This window comes from Cheilinus undulatus, linkage group 12, assembly GCF_018320785.1.
Source record: "Cheilinus undulatus linkage group 12, ASM1832078v1, whole genome shotgun sequence".
In the NCBI taxonomy this organism is placed as follows: domain Eukaryota; kingdom Metazoa; phylum Chordata; class Actinopteri; order Labriformes; family Labridae; genus Cheilinus; species Cheilinus undulatus.
The window spans coordinates 23,775,059-23,801,774 of NC_054876.1; the positions used below are offsets into that span (position 1 = coordinate 23,775,059).

At 38.4% G+C, this 26,716-nt stretch overlaps 2 protein-coding genes across 3 annotated transcripts in view; both read left to right on the forward strand.

Moving 5' to 3' along the window:
- Nucleotides 1–24,830, forward strand: part of LOC121518803 (actin-binding LIM protein 3-like) — a 72,092-nt gene extending 47,262 nt beyond the window's left edge. The window contains exons 12-23 of one of the 2 annotated variants that reach the window (XM_041801425.1): nt 1,743–1,854; nt 2,181–2,288; nt 7,656–7,706; nt 11,915–12,052; nt 12,149–12,213; nt 12,528–12,669; nt 16,686–16,715; nt 21,114–21,172; nt 21,467–21,533; nt 21,684–21,691; nt 22,367–22,447; nt 23,378–24,830. In XM_041801425.1, the coding sequence (XP_041657359.1) occupies nt 1,743–1,854; nt 2,181–2,288; nt 7,656–7,706; nt 11,915–12,052; nt 12,149–12,213; nt 12,528–12,669; nt 16,686–16,715; nt 21,114–21,172; nt 21,467–21,533; nt 21,684–21,691; nt 22,367–22,447; nt 23,378–23,491 (975 nt within the window). In that variant the 3' untranslated portion in view covers nt 23,492–24,830. The remainder of the gene's footprint in view (nt 1–1,742; nt 1,855–2,180; nt 2,289–7,655; nt 7,707–11,914; nt 12,053–12,148; nt 12,214–12,527; nt 12,670–16,685; nt 16,716–21,113; nt 21,173–21,466; nt 21,534–21,683; nt 21,692–22,366; nt 22,448–23,377) is intronic. The other variant, XM_041801426.1, reaches the window with a different exon arrangement.
- Nucleotides 24,831–26,233: 1,403 nt separating this feature from the next.
- LOC121519080 (actin filament-associated protein 1-like 1) overlaps nt 26,234–26,716 on the forward strand; it is a 31,437-nt gene continuing 30,954 nt past the window's right edge. Inside the window, exon 1 of the mRNA XM_041801867.1 lies at nt 26,234–26,380. Coding sequence (XP_041657801.1) covers nt 26,359–26,380 — 22 coding nt within the window. The 5' untranslated portion in view covers nt 26,234–26,358. The remainder of the gene's footprint in view (nt 26,381–26,716) is intronic.

Below are 26,716 nucleotides of genomic sequence, written 5' to 3' on the forward strand. Positions count from 1 at the left end.
CTGTTTTCAGAGTGAAGTTAATTGCATATTTCATTTGGAAATCAAGGTCCCAGAGTCTAGAGGAGGATCATAGAGGCATAGAATCCAAGGTGCTTGAAATCCAGATTTTTCAGTTCCCACAGTCAGTGAGGGTTTGGGGTGCCATGTCACCTGCTGCTGTTGGTCCACTCTGCTTTATCAAGTCCAGAGTCTGTCAGCCATCTACCAGGAGATTTCAGAGCACTCCATGCTTCCATCTGCTGAGAGGCTTTATGGAGATACTGATTTCTTTTCCAGCAGGACTTGGTAATTATCCACAGTGAAGCCAAAACTACCAGAAACTGGTTTGCTGACAGTGGTATTACTGTGTTTGATTGGCCAGCCAACTGGCCTGACCTGAATCCCACAGAGAATCTCTGGGGATTAAGATATTACACTAAAATTGGAACTAAGATGAATATAAAATCATGTGCAAACATTAACAGTTCTGAAGGCTCCAACATTGAGAGTGTGCTGGCATACTGCCTCACAGTGTGGTATGCTGGCTGCTCAGCTGCTGACAGGAAGGCCCTTCAAAAAGTGATAAGGTCAGCGGAGAACATCATTGGCTGTCCTCTGCCTTCTCTAGACACGATGCACATGATGCCTTAACATGACCAAAACAGGACATGACCACCCTGGTCATGATTGTTTTGCACTCCTGCCCTCTGAGAAACAATACAGAAGCTTAAAAGCACAACTAATAGACTTAAAAACAGCTACTTTCCCAGGGCCATCAAAACTGTTAATGCTTGCCCATTGTTTTATTTTCCTCTAAAACGCCAAAAGGAAGATGAGAAACACCAGACTCATTAATACAGACAAGCTGAAGGCTGCTACCAGAGCAAACTGGGCTTCCTAACACCCCAGGAGTGCCACAGACTGATTGGCTCCATGCCACGTCACATATGCAGTCATTTTTGCAAAAGGAGCTCCAACCAAATACTGATTGTATAGATGAGCATAATTTTCCAGAAGTTCAACCTTGTTGAATTATAAATCCTTTTTTTTTTTGGACTGATGTTTTGTGATATTCTAATATATTGAGATTGAGGATTTTTAGTTTTTGTGAGCTATAAACCATAATCATGACCATTAAAACAAAAAAAGTCATGAAATATTTTACTGTTTATGAGATTTATCTAGAATATATAGAAGTTTCACTTTTTGAATTAAACCATGGTGTAAATGAGCTTTTCAAGATATTCTAGGAGAGAGGCACCTACATATTAAATCAACACACATTTTACTCCAGAAGATTTAGTCATCACCCTGAAATTTTAGATTTATAGACTTTAAGTTGACCATGATACCTACAGTACAACAGCCACTGTTTGTTTCTTCATGCCTTCAATTCTTATTTATGCCAAGTGAGGATAACCTGCTCCACATTAAGCATACTGACACATATCAATCTTCACATTTACATCATACCAGAATAGGGAATTTAATTCCTTCTTAAACCTGAAAAATCTTTGTTGTCTGCAGAGTCATACCTTATGTTTTAAAAATTCACACTTGACTGACCAAGAATCTGTGAGTGGATCATGTCTTTGCGCAATAAGAAAAATTCCTGCAGCAATGTTTAATAAGAACATTAAACTGCTCCTGATGCGATTAGAATTTAGCTTGGTAACAGCGTGTACTGCACTTAGTAAATGAAGACCATTACTCTTAAGGCAACCCCCCACATAGACTCACTTTCTCTCCATCTCTCTCTCCAGGATCTTTTGGATGGCGTTGAGTTAAGAACGAGGCGTTCCTCCAGCTCCGCCTTCACTGACTCTCCTGCACACAGTCGCCATGGAGGCTCCCCACTGCATTGTTATCTACCCGGTAATGTGCCCACTCAAGCAAAGACACAAGTCCCACACAAACACACACACACAGACACATACACACACACACACAGAATATGAAGTCTCTTACTGGAAAGATGCTTTGTGTTTTGAGTGGGTGCAGCAGTGTTATGGATCTTGTTTGGAGCCCCAGAATTCTGAGCAGCTCCCCTGAATCGACTCACACCCACATATGCACAAACATATACTCTCAGATACTTTACTTGTTATTCATCGGTCTGTGCGTCTTTCCGTTTGGTATCCTGAGCTTTTCTTCCACTCATGCTTTGGTTTCTCTTACTGTGATTGGCTGGCTGACTGCAGGCAATGAGAGTGGCAGGAGTTCACCCTTTTACACTCAGCCAGAGCCCAGGTGTGCCACACCCACGTACACCTCCTCCCTACAAGCCCCAAAGCATTTCCATGTTCCAGGTAGGCTGTCATCTGAAAAGCTAACTCAAAACCCTTTTACTAACCCCCCAAATCAAGTCAGATAAAAAAAAAACCACTTATCCAGCATAGTTACTTACATTATTATTTTGGCTTCTGCTAAGATTTGATTAAAACCACAACCATTTAGGAAAAACACTGATACAAACAGTGCCTATAAAAAGTATTCAACCCTGGATGTTATACCCTTTTATTGGTCGTATAAATCAGTCATGGTCAACACAATTTGCCTTTTTTGACCAAAAAAAACCCACAAAAACCTCTTTAATGTCAAAGTGAAAACAGATTTCTACATAGTAATGTCAATTAAATAAAACAGTGCAACTCTGGGGGATGTTCAGTGCCATGGATTTTTTTTGTGTCCATCACCTGACTCACACTTTTCAGTAACCTTTGCTCTGAGTGTCTTATAGTGTTCCTTTTTCTTCATGGTGAAATGGTTGCCAGGAATACAGATTAACCAGTGGCTGGACCTTCCAGATACTGGTGTCTTTATAGGACAATAACTTGAGACACATTCACACAGGGATCCTCATTTCACTAATTTGATAGACTTCTAGCACCAATTGACTGGATGTCTGTTGAGTTAGATCAGTCACTTTAAACAGGGGGAATATGTATGCAGTCACTTATTTTACATTACATACTTTTGTTTAATTGACATTACTCTGCAGAAATCTATTTTCACTTTGACATTAAAGAGAGGTTTTTTTTGTATTGTTTTCTGTCAAAAAGCCAAATTATATTGTCCATGATTTATTTGTAAAATCAATAAAAGGGTGCAACATCCAAGGCGTTGAATACTTTTTATAGGCAGTGTATCATCGTCCTGACTCATAATACCATCAGTGATCCATGGTGCCAAATATGTGTTTTGATTAATGAACTATAAATAATTCTCCCTGCCAATTTGATTCACTGCGTCATTTCTTCATGGTGCATCAAAATAATGTTTATGGCATGAATAAGGGTAATTTCAAAATGAAGTTCACTGAATGAAATAGATGAAGCTGATGTAGGAATACTGTTAGAAAGCAGTGAAAGAAAGTTAAAGGGTGAAGAATGATTACACTAAGACTAAATTACAGTGAAAAATATGAAATACCATGGAAACATTATCTCGATTTGTCTCATGATAGCGTTGGTTGTGTAATATCATATCCTATCCTTTTATGTCGTTTTGTGAGGTGTTGTATCTGATAGTATAGTAACATATCCTCATGTCATGTCATGTCGTATCCTATGAAGTTGTCAAGTATCACATTGTATTGCATTGTCTTGTGTCTTATATTGTAGCTTATCATCTAGAATCATGTCCTCTGAATTCATATCATAATGTATCGTATCATGACTTGGGCAATCTGCCCTGTATCCAAACCTATTGTATTGCAGCGTATTGTATGATATTCTCCTGCAGTGTACCCGCTGTTGTATAATGTTGTATTGTATGGTCATGTAGCTTGCCTCATTAACCCAGTTCCTCTTAGGACCAAATGTTGTTATATCATCCTGTATGGTATCGTATATCCAGCCATTTATCCTCGGTCATATTCAGTCTCATGGTATGTTATCAAATTGTATCGTCTCATGTTATATTTTAATGTATTTTTTTACATATGCTCAGTATATCATATCATATTGAATATTATTGAATCGTATTGAATCTTTTTGAATCATATCATACACTATATTGCCAAAAGTATTCGCTCACCTGCCTTGACTCACATATGAACTTAAGTGACATCCTATTCTTAATCCATTGGGTTTAGCATGATGTTGGTCCACCTTTTGCAGCTATAACAGCTTCAACTCTTCTGGGAAGGCTTTCCACAAAGTTTAGGAGTGTGTTTATGGGAATTTTTGACCATTCTTCCAGAAGCGCATTTGTGAAGTCACACACTGATGTTGGACGAGAAGGCCTGGCTCCCAGTTTCCGCTCTAATTCATCCCAAAGGTGTTCTATCAGGGTAAGGTCAGGACTCTGTGCAGGCCAGTCAAGTTCATCCACACCAAACTCTCTCATCCATGTCTTTATGGACCTTGCTTTGTGCACTGGTGCTCAGTCATGTTGGAACAGGAATGGGCCATCCCCAAACAGTTCCCACAAAGTTGGGAGCATGGAATTGTCCAAAATCTCTTGGTATGCTGAAGCATTCAGAGTTCCTTTCACTGGAAGTAAGGGGTCAAGCCCAGCTCCTGAAAAACAACCCCACACCATAATCCCCCCTCCACCAAACTTTACACTTGGCACAATTGACCTATGGCTAAGCCACGCCCCCTCCGCTCACTCGGACAAACAATGAACATTCACAAACATGCTATTGCAGTTGTCACAATAGGAGACATTTCACTGGAGGCCTTTGATGATTTTTGGAGACAGAAAGATCACATATCATCTAGAAGTCACCAAAAGGGTCTAAACTACCCATTGGAGGAATATATTAATCATTTTATTGTCGAGAAGGTCGATAAAAGCTTCAGTTACAAGCCAAAATTTACAGGTCCCAGTGCAAACGTGATAAACCGCATCTCGTTGCCATCACAATCTCAGACCACAAGATAGAGGATCAGCATCAAAGTGCCACTGAAGTCAAGGTTATTGGCTCAGAATATGTCAAAAATATAATGGCCTTTTTACCATCTTTACCAAGAGTGTCTCTCCGGTAGTTTGGTGCTACAGTATTTACATTGAATCATTCAGCATAACGTTTGCTGACCTTTGTTATCTCGGCTTTTACAGATAAGTTCATGAAGCTAAGCTCCAGAAGTTAATGTTAGTTTAACTAGAGCGGTTTGGACAACAGCTAACAATGATGTACAATCACCAAAGAACAAAAACTAGAACAGAAAATGCCAATGAACTCCCAGTAAACAACGTGACACACCGAACAATACAGCTAGAAACTAACGTTAGGTTGACTTTAGCTAACGTTAGAGATGTTAAAGATATATTTCTTTCCAGCAAAGTCACAATATGTTGCCTCAAATACGACATGGCTTACCTTAGAGCAGATGTTAATTTTTTTTCTCCCATTCGTTTCAATGGGCGTCCAGGCAGCCGATGTCCGAGTATATTGGAGTGGTATACATACTGTGATTGGGTCTTTGCGTTTTATGGCGGGACTTAGCCATAGGTCAGCTCAGTAAGACAACTACCGTTCTCCTGGCAACCGCCAAACCCAGACTTGTCCATCGGATGGAGAAGTGCGATTCGTCACTTCAGAGAACGTGTCTCCACTGCTCTAGAGTCCAGTGGCAGCGTGCTTTATACCACTGCATCCAACGCTTTGTATTGCACTTGGTGATGTATGGCTTGGATACAGCTGCTCAGCCATGGAAATCCATTCCATGAAGCACTCTACACACTCTTCATTAGCTCAAGAAGTTTGGAGGTCTGTAGAGATTGACTCTACAGAAAGTTGGCGGCCTCTGCGCACTATGCACCTCAGCATCCGCTGACCCTGCTCCGTCATTTTATGCAGCCTACCATTTCGTGGCCGAATTGCTGTCACTCCCAATCGCTTCCACTTTGTTATAATACCACTGACAGTTGACTGTGGGATATTTAGGAGAGAGGAAATTTCACGACTGGACTTGTTGCACAGGTGGCATCCTATCACAGTACCATGCTGGAGTTCACTGAGCTCCTGAGAGCGACCCATTCTTTCACAAATGTTTGTAGAAACAGTCTGCATGCCTAGGTGCTTGATTTTATACACCTGTGGCCATGGAAGTGATTGGAACACCTGATTTCAATTATTTGGATGGGTGAGTGAATACTTTTGGCAATATAGTGTATCTCCAGCCCTGTATCCTGTCATACGTCATTTTGCCACGTACCTCGAATAATAAGATACTGTATTTTATCAAACCTAAAAGATCATGTAGTGTCAAAATTATATGATATCCATTATTAAATAAATGACATGTTGTGATCATGAAATATTTTGAGAAGTGCAGAAGAATTTAGTTCAAGAACTTCTATTTTTGTTTGTCAAAAAAAAGTCTAAAAAAGTTTTTTGCCACGAGCCTGTAATGTGTAAGTATTTACTGCATCCCTCAGTTTGATATAAATGGACATGTATGTTGAGCTGTTTTTTATGTGGAGAAATATAGTGACGACTTTGGTTTGGTTTGGTTAGAAATTGTCTATTTTTGTATATATTTTATGATTATTTAACACTCAATATATTATTCAGAAATATAACTGAAAAAATCATGAAATTATTTTAGCTATCCAATTAGTTTAACTTCAAACAGAGTGGAAATAAAAAACACATTTTCACATATTCCTTAATGTTTTAATCTTTTGATATACGATGGGGTCTTAACATCAATAATGAATTAAACAGACATTCTCAGTGCTCTCTGAAGGGGTATATATGAATTATCTCACTTAGCTGCACCTTTTGTAGTTTAACATATGGCCACTTTAATCTAACAAGTCCCAGCTCAGTTTATTTAAACATTGCATCAACCCCTCATTTCATCAAGGTAATGTTGCCCTCCTCCCAGAGTGTTTCACTCTGTCTTTGTTCCCTTCACTTTTAAAAGCTGTCGTCTTCACACTGTAAGCTTTGGTTTCCCTCCATCATCCCCTCCGCCTGCCTTTAGTCCATTTCTCACTGCGTGTTCTCCCTCTTCCCCGGCTTTCCTCAGACTGTTATTCCTTGCCAGCCCTGCGACAGCACTCCCTTCATGCTTCTCAACACTGAGCAAAATGTATTTGGTGGATGCTTTTATCCAAAGTGCCTCACAGTATCAGGGGTGCATACAAATTTAGAGTTGAGGCCCATTGGGAGTCAAAGCTCTAACTTTGGCAGGGTTATAGCACACTCTGTCCTGTATTTAGAAGGATTTTAAAGGTTTTTTTTGCCTTATTTGTTTTTTTATGACTCATGTTCTTATTCCGATATTCTCTCTAAGTGGTTTTCTTGAACTACATACTGTACTTAGCCTAATCAGAGCTCCAATGTGCCTCTTGCTCTTATAATTCCTAGCTTTCTTCCTCTTCTTCCTGTTTATCCTTCACCACCCACCTTCTCCATCTCTCCACCCAGTAACTGCTCTCCTCCCTCTTCTTTATTCCTCTGCCATCTGCTGCTCTTTCCAGTAATAAGCCTGTGACTCTGTATTAATCAGCCTCCCTGCACGTCAGTCAGGATGTCTGGATGCACGGCACAGTCTCAGCCATAGCAGTTTATTACCCGTGCTGTCAGCTTTACGGTTAAGGAGACTGTAAATGTATACAACTAATTCAGTGGGAGGGGATGAATTAGATTAGTCCTCTCTCCTCTCACCCTCCTTTTTTTCCTTAAACACTGATTTTGTTTTCGTTGCTCTTCCCAGCCTCTGAGGAAACCAACATCTACAGAAAAGCCCCCATCTATAAGAGACAAGGTGAGCTGAATCCTCACATTGTTGTGCTTTTTATAGCTTTTGTAAGCCCGTCCTCCTGTCAGGAAGGCAACTGTTGTGTACCTTCTTCAGTCAGAGAGAAGATCTGAGCCAAATCTCAATTACAGTTCTGGTCTGTCTCACATCTGGTGCTTCTGACAGCATTCAGTCCTCTCCTTCCAGCTCCTTTCAAAGAAAAGTGTTCAGAGGAAGTGAAGGCACTTCAGCGTCTTAATGCAGCAGCACTTTATCAATGGCCAGTTTATACAGCACCAGTGGTTAATCTAAGCAGAGGATCAGATTGTTTTAAATACTCTCTTAAATTATACTTTTCAACTTTCTTTAACTAACGAGTCACTGTGTCAGTGCCCTGGCCTTAATGCTCTGAATCTCTAAAAATACTATATAGTACGGTAGAATATAATTTACCTGAGGTAAGTTTAAAGGACTTTGTTGATAAAGTTGTGAGTAAAGTAGTACAAAAGTCACCTTTAAGCTTAATATTCAGCTTTAAAAGTAAAAGTTTAACTTAAAAACAATTCCAAAACCTGAATTGTTTGGCCTCCATCCTAAAAAAAAGGGATAAGGCACCTAGATGAAGCCTTTAATAAAACTCAGTCAAAGGCTGCTTCATATGTGTGGCAGAAAGCTGATTGTCCTTTTAAATATGGGCAATGAACAGTTTTTCAAAAAGCACTCAAAGTTTTGCTCAAAAGATAAAAGTTTTAACAACTTTGACTCCAGTATATTTCATGACATATTGTTTTAGTTGTTTGGCTTTTTACTTTTGCATAAAAAATCTCAGAGGTAGTGGGCTTTAACCAGCTATTTCACTGAAGTAAAAAGTATAATCAGTGGAAAAAGATATGCCGAGAAATATAATGGGCAGAAGTCATTAAAATAGTGAAAATAGCTTCTGAAAGATCAGATCATCAGTTGATGGTAACTTAAAATTTAATTCATGTGATGAAGACGGGAAAAAACTGCAAGCTGTCACAAGGCATGTCATGTCTGTGTTTTCTAAACCATAAACTGAAAAGTTTAAAAATGGAGAATAAAATAAACAATCTCTAACAACTCTTCAGCTTTTATTGATGATTGATAAGTCATTCAAAACATATTTGACAAAAGTTTTTTATTTATTTGAATTAGTCAGATGATTAAAGTGTATTTTTGTGAAGTGCTTAGAAACACAATGTAACTTGATACTCAAATTCAAACTGATTGAGTAAATGTCACTGGCACTATCAACATTTCTGAAAATGAGTCAATTTAGAGAAATTTCAACTGTATAATATTTATATAAAATTATGAGTACTGTACCGCATTTTATATCAATACAACCTGAATCACCCTTTGGAACAAATAAGATTGTCTCGTATTGAAGGATTCCCTGTTGGTATAGTAAAGGTAAAGATAGATCGCTAGATTCCTAATTAAGTCTGTGGCATTCACATAGCATCCCTTATAATCCCCTAAATCTCCTCTGAGATAAATAAAAACTCACTGTAAGCTTTCTACAACCTAAATAAACAAACTAAATAGGGACGAGGACTAGAGCAGGACTCTCTGATAGCTGTAAGTATCCAGGCCAGATTATAGATTCCATTGATGCTTCAAGATGTGAAGTAAAACTTTGAGAAGTGCTGCCAAAGACTGTGAGTGTGGAGGTGATCCATCAGAGCTCGGATGGCAGGCCAGGCAGAGATACAGCTCCTCAGAAACACCTCTGGATGATTTACGCTGAGCTACAAAACGCTGACAAACCCTCTCTCTCAGTCTGAGACAGCAGTCTATGATCTGAGCTCTGAGGAAAGATTTGAATTTACAGCATGAATCATTTATACAGCATAATCATGAATATAAACAGTGTTTTAGTACCATATTGTTTGTCATAGTCAAACTGCGCTGAACCTCAAATCTAGTATTTTATGTGTCAAAACAAGGAAATGTGTAGGTTTTATGATGGAGGAAAAAAGTGAGAAGGTTTATTGTTTAGGTTAGGTTTAATTTGTACGTTATCATGTACATTATCATGTTGGCTTTTTGATTTGGCCATTATTATTAAGAATTAGAGCTTTTTTCTTTTTTTGCATTTTTCATGCTTGGAGTGCCTGGTTTCCTCTCTTTACGATGGTCATAATAAGCTTAGCCTTTGTGCCCAGCTGTGATTCACTGGCTATTTATCAGAGGTGGAAAAGAACACAACAATTAAATTCAAGTAAAAGTACAGTTACTTTGGTTCAAAATTAATTAAGTAAAGGTAATGGTCTAAAATCTGCTCAAGTAAAATAAAAAGGTACTGAGTAGATAATGAGGAGTTTTACAGTAAATTATGATCTTTCCTTATTGGCAAGAACAACAAGATAACAGATCTCCAACCAGGTTGTTCAGGTAAAGTCACACCTCTATAATAAAGCAAACTGAAAGTTTTATTTAAACTCATATAGAGTTAAATTTAACACTTCAAAAGTGACCATATCAGCCCACACTACATGTAGTTAAACTGCACTTTTGCAGCATTAAATATTTTACAATACAACAGAGCTGCAGTAACTCTTGAAAATGTGTGGCATGATGGATTTCTTCCAGGAAGAACAAAGCAGAGGGTTTACCTCACTGCAAGACAAGTCAACCTGATCAAGAATGCATACTATGCATCCTCTAGGAGCACCTAAAGTCACAGACGGGAACTCAAACTCAGTGGAAAACTTAACTCATGGTGCAAATATGTCTCACATAAAAACAACAATCAATCCACCAGAAACATGAGCAAAAGAACCCCAGCAGGAATCAATGCCCAAGGGCATGATGGAAAACCATGCCCACACATCCCCCCAGGTTAGAAATCACCGTGGGTAGAGAGCTGAGCTAACACTGGTGGACTAACACTGTCAAATAAGTCCAACGCCTGAGACCATTTCACTCAAAATGGAGATAAGTTAATATCAACACTTAAGTTTTCACTGTGATTAACAGCTGTTTTGGGATGTATTCTCTTAAGTGCTACTGTGTAGTCAACAGAGGTGTAAAGTACAAGAGTAAATGTAAGTAGTTACTTTCTGGCCCTGCTAGTTACTTGCTGTGTGTAAACTATTTGTAGTTTTACCTACAAGCAAGACCTGACTTAAATATCCCATTAAAATGTTGTTTTTGAAAATCAATCAGTAAATCAATCTATTAATTTTTTTGTATATTTTGTTATCTTTACACTTTAAAACTCCATACTCTTTATTGTATTATCAATTGTGATTCACACACTTGTCCACCATGAGCAAAACAGTTGGCAACATAGCAACACTTCTTTTTAACTGGCAGAAACCTTGTAAGCACATCAAAGCGTATTTTGAGCAGCCATCTACTTCGACTTGTGGGATTATGGAGAAATGATTTAAAAACTGCTGCTCTGATCTTAAAGAAAACAAATGCTCAAGAAGTTTGATAAAAATACACCCATTATATTCATGCTCCCATTATGGATAAGGATGAAAGACTACATTGTAGTGACACAGTGGCTTTGAGGGTCTTTTGAAGTCTCGATTTTTGCCTGCTGAAACCTTTATCAGCCTTGAAAGAGGAATAAATGAGAAATTCTCTGCCAAAGACAGAAAAAAATGGTCGCATCTAATGTTTTTGATCAGTGCCAATGTAGGCTGTCAATAGTTTAAAAGTGTAATTTGTGAATCCACTGCATCACTTGGTAGCATTCTCTTTTTATACCTGTTTAACAATGACAAAGCTCTGTACAGATCTCAAATTTCAGTGTTTACTCACACATGTACTAAACATTTATCTCATGTCTTGATGTGTTATGCTTGCTTCACATCACTGTCTACCTCCTCCAGTTTTTGCTTGCTTGCTGAAAGTTGTGTATCACATCCCATGACATTTTCTCTGACCTCCTTTCTGTTTTCTTTCCCCTCGCTTGTTCCCCCACCCCCACCCCATTGTGTCATATCTACCCTCAATGTAAGTAAATGTACTACTTTGTCTGTCTATTCCTGCACACAAACACAAAAGGACACAAAGGGTCTCTGAACTAAAATTAAACAACTAATTTCTTCCATTATCACACCATGATTGCCCTTTTCTCTCTGAGCAAATTTTATACCAAGTGGTCTGGAAAATAATATTGGGACATTATTTCTTTTTTTGTGAAAAAAAAAAAAAAAAAAAAACTAGAACGTTTCTCATTTCTTAATATTTTTCAGACTTATCCACCTCTCCGACAGTCAATAAGAGTAAAACCAATGAGAACCTCCTCAATTCAAGCCGGCTTTCCACATCCAACTGCAATAACATTTATCACCCAGACTCCAACTACTACCCATATACTGGCTCTCCAAAAGGTACTTTCCTCTTTTTTTCTGTAACAAATGCTTCTGTATTTACACCAAATGCAACAGTTTTTCCACCGTGCCTCTCTCCCTCTCCCTCTCCCTCAGTCCCAAGGGTGAGGAGGTTTTCGTCTGGAGGAGAGGAGGATGGATGGAATCATAACATAAACAAGGTAGGAAGTAGACAGCTTCCTGCTTCTCACACTCTCATATTTTCAGCATGTGTGTTAATATTTAATTAGCTGGTTAATTAAATGCTTCCTTTCAGCCTCACCCACTGGACATCCTTCTTTCACCTCATGTTTATCTCTATCCATCCAAGCAACACCATTAACTTTCCTGTCTTATCCAGCCTCAGTCCATTGTAGTCATTCAGCTACTATTACCATTTTTGCAAACTCTTATTGCTCCAATCTAAACATTCAAAGTAAAATGTTGTCTATCCTTCTCTTATCCTTTATTCCGTTCCCACATTCCCCCCCTTCAGGGAATTGGTAGGATGATCCTAAAGGAAGAGATGAAGGCGCGGTCAGGTTGCTACGACAATGACCTGTGGGGGAGTGGACGCAGTTCCCGCTGTAGCAGCAAGGAGGCGCTGAACAATCTGGGATTCACATCCCTCAACGGCTGTAAGTCTGAAGTCGAGGATGTGTGCCATGTTTGTTGTAACTATACCATTTAGTTACTGGTGCCATCTTTTGAAGCCAATCCATGTCAGTCACCATATAAATAATTTCTTCAGTCATTCTAGCAACAGGCAAAGAGCTTAGGCAGGCTTTAAACAGCTACAATGTGCCTATTAGCCATGTCCCCTATTATGAATAACTCCTGTTAGTTCTCAAAACCGAAATGAACAAGTTATATCTAGAAATCGATCCTGTACATGATTTTTTTAACCCGTCTGTAAACATGCTCAATTTTGTCATTTAAACTTGGGGTGTGTACTGTATGTGACTCCTCGGCCTCAAGTGGAGGCTTGAGGAATCGCTGTTTTTTGCATATCTGCATTGGCTTCATTTTTCAACACTTACGGTTGGCACCTGGTTTTATTCCTCTCTGTACTTGTTTTTTATGATATTGCTAGCATGTATTGCTAGTGTTGTGCTGGTTGACTTTCTGTCAGGGGTTTTCAGTAAGAAAGAAGAACAATTCTAGTAGGCCTGTTTTTAAAATGATTAACAAATATGGTTAATATTTATTAAGGAGAAAGACCAAAACAAGGATCAGATTTCAGCTGAGGTTATGGGAGAGACTGAGCTTTAGAGGTAGAGATCAGAGGATGGTGAATGAATACTCACCTTTACAGGAGCAGAAATTCTTTACGATGCTGAACAAGCCATGGTGGGGGGAGTTCCCCACTTCTGTATTAACTCTCCCATTGATTCCACTCCTCATTGCATTCAGCACATGTGAGGTTGAGACAGAGATGGAGAGACCTGGTGAGAGAAAGAGACGGAGTGTTTAGGTGGTGGTTGGATAGGAATAAAAGAGTGGGCTTTATAACAGGAGAGACGAAGAGCGAGAGAGAGAGGGGACGAGATAGAGAGTGAATTAAATTCAAAAAAAAAAAAGGAAAGGGAGAGTAGCTGAAGCAATTTGGAGCTGTTCACAGAAGATGTATGACATGAAACTGAGAGGTAAATCAGGGTCAGAGAGCGGTGCAGGGAGATGAGCTACGTGCCTGGTCAGACTGAGAGAGGTGGATGATGTTGGTGTTTGGTGCTGCAGAATCACTGGAGCTTTACAGTGTTTATATGTGGTATTACACTGATTAGAAAAATGCTCGGAGGTATATTTGTGCGTTCAGATCAAATATACCTCAGTGTATTCTTCAGATGAGGATTATTCCAAATTAAGTTGTCCACAGTTTCATAAAAGTGACACAAACTCTAACTGAATAATAGATTTAATTTCCCTTAACTGATTAAAGCCTCGCTAGCACTCAAAGCGTAGGGACTGCGATGTCAGCTGGTTCATCGTTTTGGTCCCAACTGAAAATCTCAAGAACTCTTTGCAGGAATTTCATGCCAATCATCCCGACTTAAGTGATCTTTTTGCCCCTTTTTCTTGGAATGCACATCTGTGGTTTTAACTGAATATCTCAGAAACTAAAGAGTGTATTGAGATTTATTCTGATAAATACTTAAATGTTTTCTTTAGGTCTCTTTCTTCTGCGTTACAGAAAGACTGTGTTGTCAGTAGGCATTTTGAGTCTTGATTGACTAATTTCCCTGTCAGTTCAAGGGTCAATTCAGACTTAAAGGCCTGTCTTATTGTTTAAAGCATAATGTATTAAACAAAGCTAAACACTGTTGAAACATAACATTTCAGTTGCTTTTTAAACCGTTCATTTTATTCTCTTAATAATGAAATCAAGGGCTCTTTTAAATGCATCTGAAATTCACTATGGTTCATGCATTGCCCTGCAGGTAAACAATGCCAAATTAATTCTCCGAGGATGAAAACACTGAATCATTTAGTTGACCAATTATTCATTTACTTGTTTGTTATTAACCTTGATTTTATATGCCTTTATTACAGTATCAACAAAACAAAGATAGAAAGCAAAGCATGGTGTCAGAGAACAGTAGTCTATTTTGCCTCTATTATGCTAGTCCATTTTCTTCACATTTTGTGAAGGGATTTAAAGTCAGTCCACTGTTTCTATTTTAAGGAGCTTGAATATCGTTGAAGCCTTAAAGCATGTGTACATTTCTCCACATTATGTAGTTCTTCCGCAATGCCCGACCGGGGTCCTCCTTTTACCATTTTCTTGTAACAGCCTTTGTTGATGCTGCTAGAATGGTTCTACTTCTACTTTGACCTTAGGCATGCCTTGGTCGAAAGTTGTTTGAAAATCACTGTCATAATCAACATGTCGTTGTGAAGATTTTAGAATTTAGCTTAAAGCTACTGTGAGAACCTTTGCACTTTGTAGCAGTAATAGCAACCTGTGAGTACAGAGCCATAACTTAAAGTCATTGATGATCTTTCCTAGTGTATCAGACAAGTTCTGGTTTTCAATTTTTAAAAAAAATATTTTGCACTGGGTTTGTGGTTGGGTCTGTTGGTGAAGTAGATGCCCATTTTCTGAGGTTATAGTCCTCAAAGCACTGGTTGAGGCATTTATTCTCTTTCATCAATTCCTGGTCTTGGTGCCTGATGGTGCATGTCTTCCCCTGCTCTCTCTCCCCATGTTTCCTGTCTCTCTTCAGCTAGCTAATAAATGCCAAGCCCCAACAAATATATATTTTTTAAAGAACACCTGTTCTTGTTTCTATAACTGTCAGTGGTGTCACTCGGTATGTTTGAACTATTTGACACTTGCTTGAAAATTACTGAATAGAAATATTGTGAATTTTTGACTGGCCTGTATATGTGGATCATTTAGTGTTATCTGTATTAGTTTCACCCTGTTTGAAACCAGCCAAACTCCTCCTAGTCAATGTAAAACTCTGCTGAATTCACATAACTGTTATCATCGCTGACTTAAAGCTATGGTAAAATAAAAAATATATATTATGGGTCATATCTCAGCATATTTAATAAAGACAGCCTACAGTCCATTAATATTACAAAGTGTAGTGCCACACACACATGCATTTTTAACAAGGGTGGCCTGATGCTGCCTGTGCCCATACTGCTTCATATTTCATACTATGTGTAGGTCTTCATGGTGGTTTGAGTGTATGTTGAATCTGTGGGGGGCATATCTCACGTAGCTGATGTCTTATTAATGACCCCCAACAGCTGGCCTTCTTTATTTCCTTATTATAAACTGTCTCAGTTTAGTGTTTGTCCTTATCCCTTTATGTTCATTTAACTGAAGTTACACACATACTGCACATGTTCATACAAGACACTTATGTGTATGATTTTTGGCTGAAAGTTAATGCAAACATTTTCCTCTATGTTTTTCTTTACTGTTATTATACAGAGTTTCAGTTTCTGCACATGCATTTTTAAAAGTAAGTGCAGCTTTAAGTAAACAAAAACAAATGAATTCCAGCTGAAAGCTCTATCACCTGATATTATGTTGACAATATGACTTGCTCAAAATAAAATATGCTACATTTAAATTAAATGTTTAGTAGATGTCCCACTTTAGCCCTAGTCTCAGACCAAAACAAAGCACACCACTTATTCCTCAGTCCCCACCCTTTTACTCAGTGTACCAACCAAATCCAGCTTCTCTTCTTTGTGATGCTCATTTTATCTGGAAATCAAGCTGTTTCTACTTTTCCTTCCAATATTAAAGCCATAACATTTAAAGTGATGAAAGTACTCTTAGAATCGTATGATCTCAAGCAGCTGTCATTATTGCAGCTACTGTTATTAGCTTCAGCCTTAGCTCTGCTTCTTCTTCTGTTCAGATGGTTTTTAGGTAAACGTTTGATGGTTCTCTATTTTACCACCATGTTGTTACTGGAATTTTTTCTAAAGCCTTATTATAAGGGATGCATCTCATTAAGTAACCATTTTTATTCCACTACTTAATTACTCAATTATAATCAGACAGCAGCATTCTGTTAGACATTTTATTAAAGGATGTCAAGATTGTAATAATGATTCATTGTCCTGTGTGATTTCCTTTGGTCTGTCTACCCCTATCTCTCCCCCTCCCTCTGCCTTTACTGTCCCTCAGCTCCCAGGTCGCTCCACAGTGCAGACAGCAGTGAGTGGTCATCAGTGTGTTTTGATCTCTGGGGTCATCTCAAAGGGACGGGGACACAGCGAGGCTGTTTTACCTCTGATCCCCTTCATCCTAAATGCTTCTGCTGTGACGGAGGCAGATCTTAGAGAGGGAGATGTTATCATCTCTCACACACAGACACACACACCTCTTTTCTGTGGGTTACAGGTGGGAAGATGAATGGGTCTGTAGCTTACGCCTGTGTTTATCAGCTTTTCTTTAGCAGAAGTACTTATCCAGGATCACTGACCACAACCCCTCTGCCATCTGTTCCACAAACCACGTTCACACACTTTTCATTGTGAACAAGTATTTGAGCATGTCAAGTTACTCACACTTTTGTGAACTATTTATGCAGTTTGTGTTCTCTCGGCTTAAACCTTTGCTTTGAGGGTTAAATTGCACAGTCATTGTATGGCGGCACTTGTATATTGATAAAGTTGTTAAATGGAATGATTTGGTGTTTATATTTTTTGGCATCAAGGCAAACTTTGCTCACAAATCTAATTTCTTGATTAAAGAGAAATGTTTATGGATGAAAAACGTATTATTGTTGAGCATCTTTTAGCTAGCCTGCATGCAGAATTCTGCTGCATAATGTTGTTTCATTAAGACTATTTGACAGCCTCTGTGTTTGGTGTAATTTGGGCTGAATTAAAAAAGAAAAAGAGAGATCGTGGTTTGAGCAAGACAGCCAAGAAAGGGGGCTGAGGGAGAAGTGCAAAAAGCATTAGAAGAATTAGTAATGAAGTTGAGAGTGAAGATAGTGAGAGCAGAAATAAGGGAGAGTCTGAAACTCAGTGTAGCTACACTGCCCCCTGCTGTTTCAAGTGCATCAGTGCATATGACAGATTAAGCTGTCCCAGAGGATGCTGGTGGTTACCAATGGTTACAAGAGAGCTGTGACCATGCTGGAGGGATACCAACAAAAAAGAAAAAAAGAATCATGTTGTTGCACTGGTGATAACTACTGGAACAGGCTGGTGATGAGAAACACAGATGAAGCCACAATCCTCTAAACAATTGACCTATAATGGGGTTTGTTTAAAGAGTTTAGCATTTTCTATTAAAACTGTGTTTATTTGTTTCTATAAGTAGATTACACCAGCACATTATGCTCTCACTGTCAGCTTGATTTTTACCAATTTGTATTTTATTGGAGCTACAATTTTCACTCAGCAGTTTGTCACATGGGTGCATTTTATGCACCAGTTGCCTTGAGCTTTACAGAGCAGTTGAATTACTGGACAGGGGAGCCGTTCACTTGAATTTTTGTTCTAAATATGACAAATGGTTTCCCTCAGAAACAGGCATCAAAGGAGAGATGAAATCATTTGGTTATATAAAAGCAACTGTAAGGGAGATGTTCTTAAATGTGACTTATTCTCGTAGAGCAGCTCAGCTGTAGGTAGTCAGCCATAGTTTATTTTTCAAATCGTAGTTTTCCTCATAATTTAGAAGTTTCTATTCAGTCCTTTCACATACACCAAACCTGTAGCACTCTACATGCCCAACCATTATATTGTTTTTACTGTTTTTTATTAAAGTATTTTTTAGTTAACTAAATGGTTATGGTTTTACTTTAAAACATACACAGTGCCTGTCAAAAGTGTTTACCCCCTGTATGTTTTACCCTTTCATTGGTTGATATTGAATAATAATCTGTTGACTATAAATCTGTCATAGTCAATATAATCTGGCCTGTTTAACAAAAAATTGGGGAAAAAAACTCTTCAATGTGAACGTGAAATCATATTTCTATAAAGCAATGTCAATTAAATAAAACTAAGTAAAGTAAAATAAGTGACTGCATAAATATTCACTCACTTTAAGTCAGTATTTAGTAGATGCACCTATGGCTACAGTCAGAGCACTGGGTCTGTGTGGATAGGTCTCAATCATGCCTGCACGTCTGGACACTGAAAATTTCACCACATTCTTCTTTGCAAAACTGCTACAAGTCCAGCCATATCTTTTTTTATTGGAATGAGATCTGGGCTTTAACTCAGCCAGTCCAGAACATTTACCTTGTTGTCTGTAAACCATTTCTGTGTAGCTTTTACTGTATGCTTCAGGTCATTGTCTTGCTGGAAAACAAATCTTCTCCCAAGTCATTGTTCTCTTTCAGACTGAATAAGATTGTCCTCCAGGATTTTCCTATATTTTTTCGCATTCATTTTACCCTCTACCTTTACAAGCCATCTAGGGCCAGCTGCCAAGATGCATCCCCACAGCATGATGCTGCAAACACACCATGTGTTTGTGGTGATGTGTAGTGTTTAGTGTTTGCCAAACATAGTGTTTTGTCTGATAGCCAAAAAGAACCATTTTGGTCTCATCAGACCAAATAACTTTTATCGTTATGACCATGGACTCCTAACGACATGCATTTTGGTGAACTCTTGCAGAGATTTGATATGATTTTTGACTTTCTCTTTCCAACTTTCCCATAAAGCCTTTCCTGGTCCAGGTCCATGGTAACAACTGTGTGATGCAGAGTCTCTCCCATCTCAGCTGCTAAGGCTTGAAACTCCTTCAGAGTAGTCGTCGGTGTCTTGGTGGCCGCTCTCACTGGTCTCCCTTTTGTACAGTCACTCAGTTTGTGGGGATGGCCTGATCTAGGCAAATTTACACATGTGCCATATTCCTTCCATTTCTTGATGCTAGATTTTACTGAACTCTGGGGAATGTTAAGGGACTTGGAAATGTTTTTGTAGCCATCCCTTGCCTTATACTTTTCAGAAACATTTTCTCTGAGTTGCTTGGAGTGTTCTTTTGTTTTCATGGTGTAATGTTAGTCAGGAATACTGATTAGCCGCTGACTTGACCCTCCAGAAAAAGGCCTTTATACTGTAATCACTTGAGACATATTCACAGCACTAATGTGATCCCCATTTCACTAATTGTGAGATACTAGCACCTCCTAGTCAATGTAAAACTCTGCTGAATTCACATAACTGTTATCATCGCTGACTTAAAGCTATGGTAAAATAACATCTATACATTATGGGTCATATCTCAGCATATTTAATAAGGCAACCCACAGTCCATTAATATTACAAAGTGTAGTGCCACACACACATGCATTTTTAACAAGGGTGGCCTGATGCTGCCTGTGCCCATACTGCTTCATATTTCATACAATGTGTAGGTCTTCATGGTGGTTTGAGTGTATGTTGAATCTGTGGGGGGCGTATCTCACATAGCTGATGTTTTATTAATGTCCCCCAACAGCTGGCCTTTTTTATTTCCTTACTATAAACTGTCTCAGTTTAGTGTTTGTCCTTATCCCTTTATGTTCATTTAACTAAAGTTACACATATACTGCACATGTTCATACAAACCACTAATGTGTATGATTTTTGACTGAAAGTTAATGCAAACATTTTCCTGTATCTTTTTCTTCACTGTCCTTATACAGACAGTAAAGACAGTTTCTGCACATACATTTTAAAAGTAAATGCAGCTTTAAGTAAACAAATGCAAATGAATTCCAGCTGAAAGCTATATCCCCTGATATTATGTTGACAATATGACTTACTCAAAATAAAATATGCTACATTTAGATTAGATGTTTAGTAGATGTCCCACTTTAGCCCTAGTCTCAGACCAAAACAAAGCGCACCACTTATTCCTCAGCCCCCACCCTTTTCCTCAGTGTACCATCCAAATCCAGCTGTTTGTATGACTCTTCTTTGTGATGCTCATTTTATCACCAGTTTTAGCACCAGTTTGCTGGACCTCTGTTAGATTAGGTCAGTCACTTGAGTATTTATGCAGTCAGTTATTTTACCTTTCATATTTTTGTTTAACTGATGGTAGATTGTGGAAATCTGTTTACACTTTGTCATTAAAGATGGTTTATGTAATATTTTTTTTGTCAAAAAGCCAAATTATATTGACCATGATTGATTTATAAGATCAATAAATGGGTAAAATATCTAAGGGGTGAATAATTTTTATGGGCACTGTAAGTTTTACATGGCATCAGACTTTGCCTATAAGTCCTAACCTTGGGCTGATAGAAGTACTGTTTGGCTGGGGTCCTGTTCACTATTCAGATGTTTAGTTCCAATAAACAAGCACTGTTCTTCTTAAGTTTTCAGGTGATCTCATTCAAAATTACTTTTTAAAAGGTCATTTTTACAAGATGTACAAAGAAATAACAAAATGTGTCAATTTTCAGCCGATCGCATGAGCTTTTAAGTCTTTAAAAGATGAGATTTGTAACAAAAGTGTTTTAAGCTGTAACAGTACAATTTTTTTTATCAATGTCCCTGTTACTTTTGCTTGCAGTTTAGCTGTTCTACCTCCTCTGCTGGTGCTTTGCATAATTTGTGTGCTTGTTAATGGCTGTTTGTTTATATTTCTTTCTGTCAGACTCGTACATTGCCAAATCATCCTCGTTGCCAGGCTATGGCAGAAATGGAATAAACAGGGTGAGTAGTAATGAGTGGTTGTGTGAGAGAGAGACTAACATTGGCATGGCCACTCACTTTACTGTGAGCTATGGCAAAGTCCTTCACTGACCAGAGAGCCTGTAAAGACGTAGTTGTAAACATCTACTTTCTTGGGCCAGCAGGAAAGATCCTGATATTGATAAGTGGTACGCTTTATATCATTGAATATTTATAGCCTTCTGTGTAGTTAGTTTGATCTTCTCCTTTTATATCAGTGTGAAACACATCTTCACAGTCGATGTGTGCTTAACAGCTCTTGTTCTGTTCTTGCAGCCTGGGAGTGTGGGTACAGATTATTACCAGTATGACAGCAACAATGCAGTTAATTGGCAGATCAGAGGTAAGCCTATTGTAAAGCTCAAATCTGCTTATACCCAGGGTTTTCTCTTTGTTTCTGATTTCCCTCCCCTCCTGATGCTCAACAGTCAGTGTATTTATTAATGGAACCCAGGCCAGCTTCAGTGATACGGTATTTTCTCCTTTCTTTCAGAATACAAGGTAAGATACCAGCAACTGCTACTGAGCCAAGGCTGAAAGGTCTGGATCAATGGATTATAGATTAGGATGATGTGCTGTCTGTTTAAAGTTCCTGCTGAATGGTGAATTCATCTCACTCAGTAACACCCACTCCTCTCAGTGATGGTTGTGAAGCAGTCTGACTCATTGTATTGACAGGAAAGTGAAACAAACAAACAGGCAGAAAGGGTAATGCCACACAGGGTTTGTGAGACAAGAGAGAGACAAGACATATTCTCCCAGAGAAAAAATAAAAAAAAAATATAACAGAAAATTGTAAATATTTTACCGGGCTGTGAAACATTCAAAGGACAATATTTGTTCCTTATTGTTCTTTTTCCTATTTTCCCCTACTGTTTTATTTACACTTACCGCTAAACCTTCTTTAAAAATACATAAACAATTAAAGAAATATATTTTAATACCTAAAAAATGAGCTACATCTGTTTGTAGGGGAAACTTAAGCAACAACTGTGATAAGCAAATTCCTCTGTTCAAATGGTAAATCTTAGCCCTGGTATTACGATCAACGCTATTTTTGGCCACTGGAGGGTGACAGAGGAATGTAAACATTTCAGTCACCCTCATCTGCAGTAAGGAAACCAATTTTATGTGAAGTAATATTTCTGAGGCTTTTTTTCTTGTTTTGTGCATTAGATCTACCCCTATGAAGCCCTAGTGGTGTCAGTCAGAAAGCAGCAGCGTCTCCCAGGTGATGTCGACCGAGCCAGACTGGAGGTAAACTCCTACAGGACTTTACTTTTTTACATGTACCTGAATAAGTGTTAATCAGACCACACCAAGACAACCCTAAGTGTTATAAAAACACAGCTGGAAAAGATAAAAGCTTGAGTATGATGCTGTGATTCTTGTTTAAGCGCTAAAAACCAACATTAAAAATGTATGAAATATTCACTGCCTTTATTTCCATTCTGTAAATAAATAAATTCAGTAAAATGGTAAAAAGTCCAAGGGGGTGAATACTTTATATAGGCACTGTATGTACCTGAAAAAAAATCTAAAACACTGATAGTAACTTCTCAAGTGTACTATAAAAGTAAGAAAATTTAAAGATATTCATGAAAGTGGTCAGATATTTAGCCATGGTTCTAACCAAGAAATACACAAATGATATACATTTTGTATAAATTGAGGTTCAATTATCAACAATATCTTGTTTTAAATTACAGAACATTTTCAAGAAAGCTCATTTTCACTGTCTACATTGCACAGACAAGTTACAATTTACAAACTGTTTTCCCTCTGTCTTTCCCTGAGGCAGCTTTTCATAATAAAAAATATAGCTTAAGATTTTTCAAGTTTCATTATTTTTCAATACTGTTGATCATTACAATATTTGGATAGTTTCTTTTAAATTACGTTGTTGGAAAGAACTGAAGTGTCAAAATTTAGAACATTTTAGTAGGTAATAGGCTTGAAAAAAATGCATTGGGCCAAATGAAATTACAATATGACGAAGGCCACCAGCGGTAAAGTAAGGGTTCTCAAAGTGTATTCAAAATGAGGCTGGATGTGCGGCTGTTAAGTGTTTACTTATGTTTCTGAGACAGGCAAGGATTCTTTGTCCTGTTTTTTTGTAGGCTCATCAGAAAGTAGCAGTCACTGCCTTCAGTCATTGAAATTGCTCCGTCCCCTCTTTTTCCCCAGCGTCACCTCTCACCTGAGGAGTTCTACCGAGTCTTTGGCATGTCCATGTCTGCCTTTGATCATCTCGCTCAGTGGAAGAAGAACGAACTGAAGAAACAGGTCCGACTCTTCTGAGAAACTTAAGTCACAAGAGGTGTCTAACTCAGTGCAGCTCCGCCTCCTGCCTCCAGAAAAGCCAGGCGACCCATGATTGACTTTCTCTCTCTGATGGAGAGGAACTGGCTTTTGTAAAAGTCTTTACTCCTTTGGGTTCAAAATGGCAAATTGTTGGCATCCTGATCTCAGTGTGATTCAACTCATGTGCACTCTGACTTCTTAAGCAATACGTACAGAGTAACCCAACAGACCTAAAGGGAGAGAGACTAAATTAAGAGGAAGAGGAACTGGGAGGGGATCAGAAGACTTGGTGAGAGGGCAGATGAGCATCACTGGAGCTGGAGCAGACTAAAGGATCATGAGCAGAGGGATTAGTTGGCTGATTCTCTGTCTTCAACCAGCAGATGGCAGTATATTTGCAGGGGAATCGGCAGGGCAGGTGGAGTTAAAGCTGAAGCGCTTGATAGCAGATTGAAGGTCTGCTGCCATGAGTCAAACATCAATTCATGCTGAAGGTGACAGAGACTATTTTGGAAAGAGATTTAGCTGCCTGAAAGACAGACTGACATGTTGCTGATGGTAAAAGGAGTCCAGTTTTGTCTCACAAACACAAGCTAGGTGGACAAGAGTATGATGATCCTTGACATTAGGGTTTTGGTCATGGCACATGTGGTGTTTTGTAATGTATTGATAAAGATATCCAAAGCTTTTCTTCTTTTTATAATACAGGCATGTGTAGAATTTTGATGTCAGTTTTTTTTCTGAAGCCATATCACTGTTTAGAGTTTTTGTTTGTAAATCATGAGCAGAGGCTAATTTCACTGACATGGTCTTTAAAATGCAATGTGACATTGTTCTGAGCTGAGGTATGTTTGTTAAGTCTAAAAATCAGTTTTTATTGCTATTCACAATTTAAGATATTTATGTTGCCCTTGTTTATTTAAAGAACTTAGAGTTACATCAACTTGCAGCTGCACCCACGAAGTGCTGGATTAAGCTTTATCCAGACTCATATATCTGTGTGTGCACATGCACACGTGCATGTGTGTGATTACAGCAGATTAATGAGAAAGAATATTCAGAACCTCTCAGAGTAAAGGTGATACCATGAAGTTATAATAGTTACCAGGAAGCTGGGAAGGAGAGAAAATGATGGAGAAAAGAAGGAAAGTAAGAGAGTGAGATTCAAAAAGAACTCTATGAGACTATTTAATGAAGGGTTGACTTGTGACTTAAATAGTGTGAAACATGTTGGAAGAAACGGTTTAAGTCTGAGCTTAATGGTTTAAAACTAACTCATCTGTTTCTGGATATAATAGGTGCATTACTGTGTCCTGCTGCTTAAAGAACTGAAACCACCAGGTGTGTATGTGCTTACGTTTTTAACTTAAACATCTACAATATGCAAACTCATGTCAGTCCCTACAACTTCTGAATAAATTATTCAGGCATCACTGTTGAATTATTCATTCTCTTATTAATATAATTTCAGAAGACATTACATGATGGTAGGAGAAATCAATGGTAATGGTTTTTCCAAATTATCTCGAAATAACTGACCAGCCTGTAATATAATTCTGAACTGTAGTATAATTTGATGTAGAATTTCATCTGACTTCTCTCAAAGCTCCCACTTTCACCAGTCAGATCAACCCATATCTATAACAGAGCTACACAAAACAATCATTGGCTTCAGTGGTAGGGAGCAGAACAGACCAGCAAATTAACAAACATAGCTACTGGGCATGTAAACTTATATGTTTAGAACACAGGAAACTCAAATAAAGGATCTACAACCTAAAATCACCTTATTTCGTATTTTGAACTGTTGCAAAATTAACAGTTCAAATGATTCACTTTTTCACTGGGTTCAGTTAAAATAACATTAAGTTACTGAAAAACAAAGTTGTAGTTTTTTTTCTTTTACTAAAAATGATAGGCCTAGTATGTGGAATATAAGGTAAGGGGGTTAATAATGAAAGTAAAAACTTAAGGATTAATAGTTGACATAGCCAAAATTAACAAGCTATCTGTTGAAGTTAAAAGCTAAAGTAAAATGGCTAATCAGCCAAAAAGAAGAAGAAAAAAATGGTTTGCAGTCTGATCCTGAAAGCTCCATGGGGGCACAGTCATAAATGACTCAAAGCATGGCCTTTTTGATAGTTCCCATATGCAGAAATCACTTCTTGCCCCCCACCAGGAGTTCTCTGCTGCTGCATGATGTCATCAGCAACGAATCTATTGATAAAGATGTTGAAAATGTACTGAAAGTATTGGCTCAATGTTTGAATTAATTCATGTGTTAAAGCTCCTATCAGGCTCCTGTATCAGGCTCCTGATAAAAGAGTATACAGCTATAGCCTGGATTTCACAAAAGCCATGTAAGGGGGTTCACAAAAGGTAGCTAGAACCAAAGGGATTTAAGAGTAAGCTGGTTTTAACCATTAGCTAAAGCCACAAGGATTTAAGTGTTTGGGTAAAATGTATGTGTAATCTGTTGAAAGCGTCTGCAGAAGAGGCTTATTTTGCATTTTTAAAAATCAACTTTACTGACCGATGCAATCGGGGTCGTTGTTTGCATTTGTAAAGGACAAAGTCGACAAATAAAAGGGATTAAAACTCTCTCTGACCCTTGAGTGCTCAAAATACAGTGACAAGAGATTCTCCGACTAGCACTAGGACCTAGTGGAGCTGTGGATGGCGAACCAGCGACTGCCGAGTCAAACTACAAACTGTAGCGGCCCCTCTGACTCACTTGGCCGCACAGAGGCTTACAGAGCTCGGCTGCATCTGTGGTGAACACGCCTAAAGTAACCGTCGCTTTTGAATGGAACAACTCAGGGATTAACAGCGGAAATAAGCAACGTGTTTATAACTTGCATGACATGGACTCCAAACGCCAAAGTGGTGAGTATGAATTTATTTCAATATCACGTGTTCGTTTTTATGACAGAAGATACACCGTAACTTTACTGTAACTTTGATATCGCTAAATATACATGGGAAGTTGTGTCCTCTCTATGCAAGAACTGCTACAACTACTTCAAACGGCCCGAGTACACAAAAATATCCCTCTTGCTGGACAGCCGTCATAAAACTGAGCAAATAGCTCGACGTTTACTACAACAGTCCTTCTCCTTATGTTTGTAGCCTTTATGAACAAAAGAAAGACGGAAAGGAATATTTGTAATGGGGAAACCGTGCATGACTCGTGCCCGCTCCGGGTTAACGGCCGTAGTAACG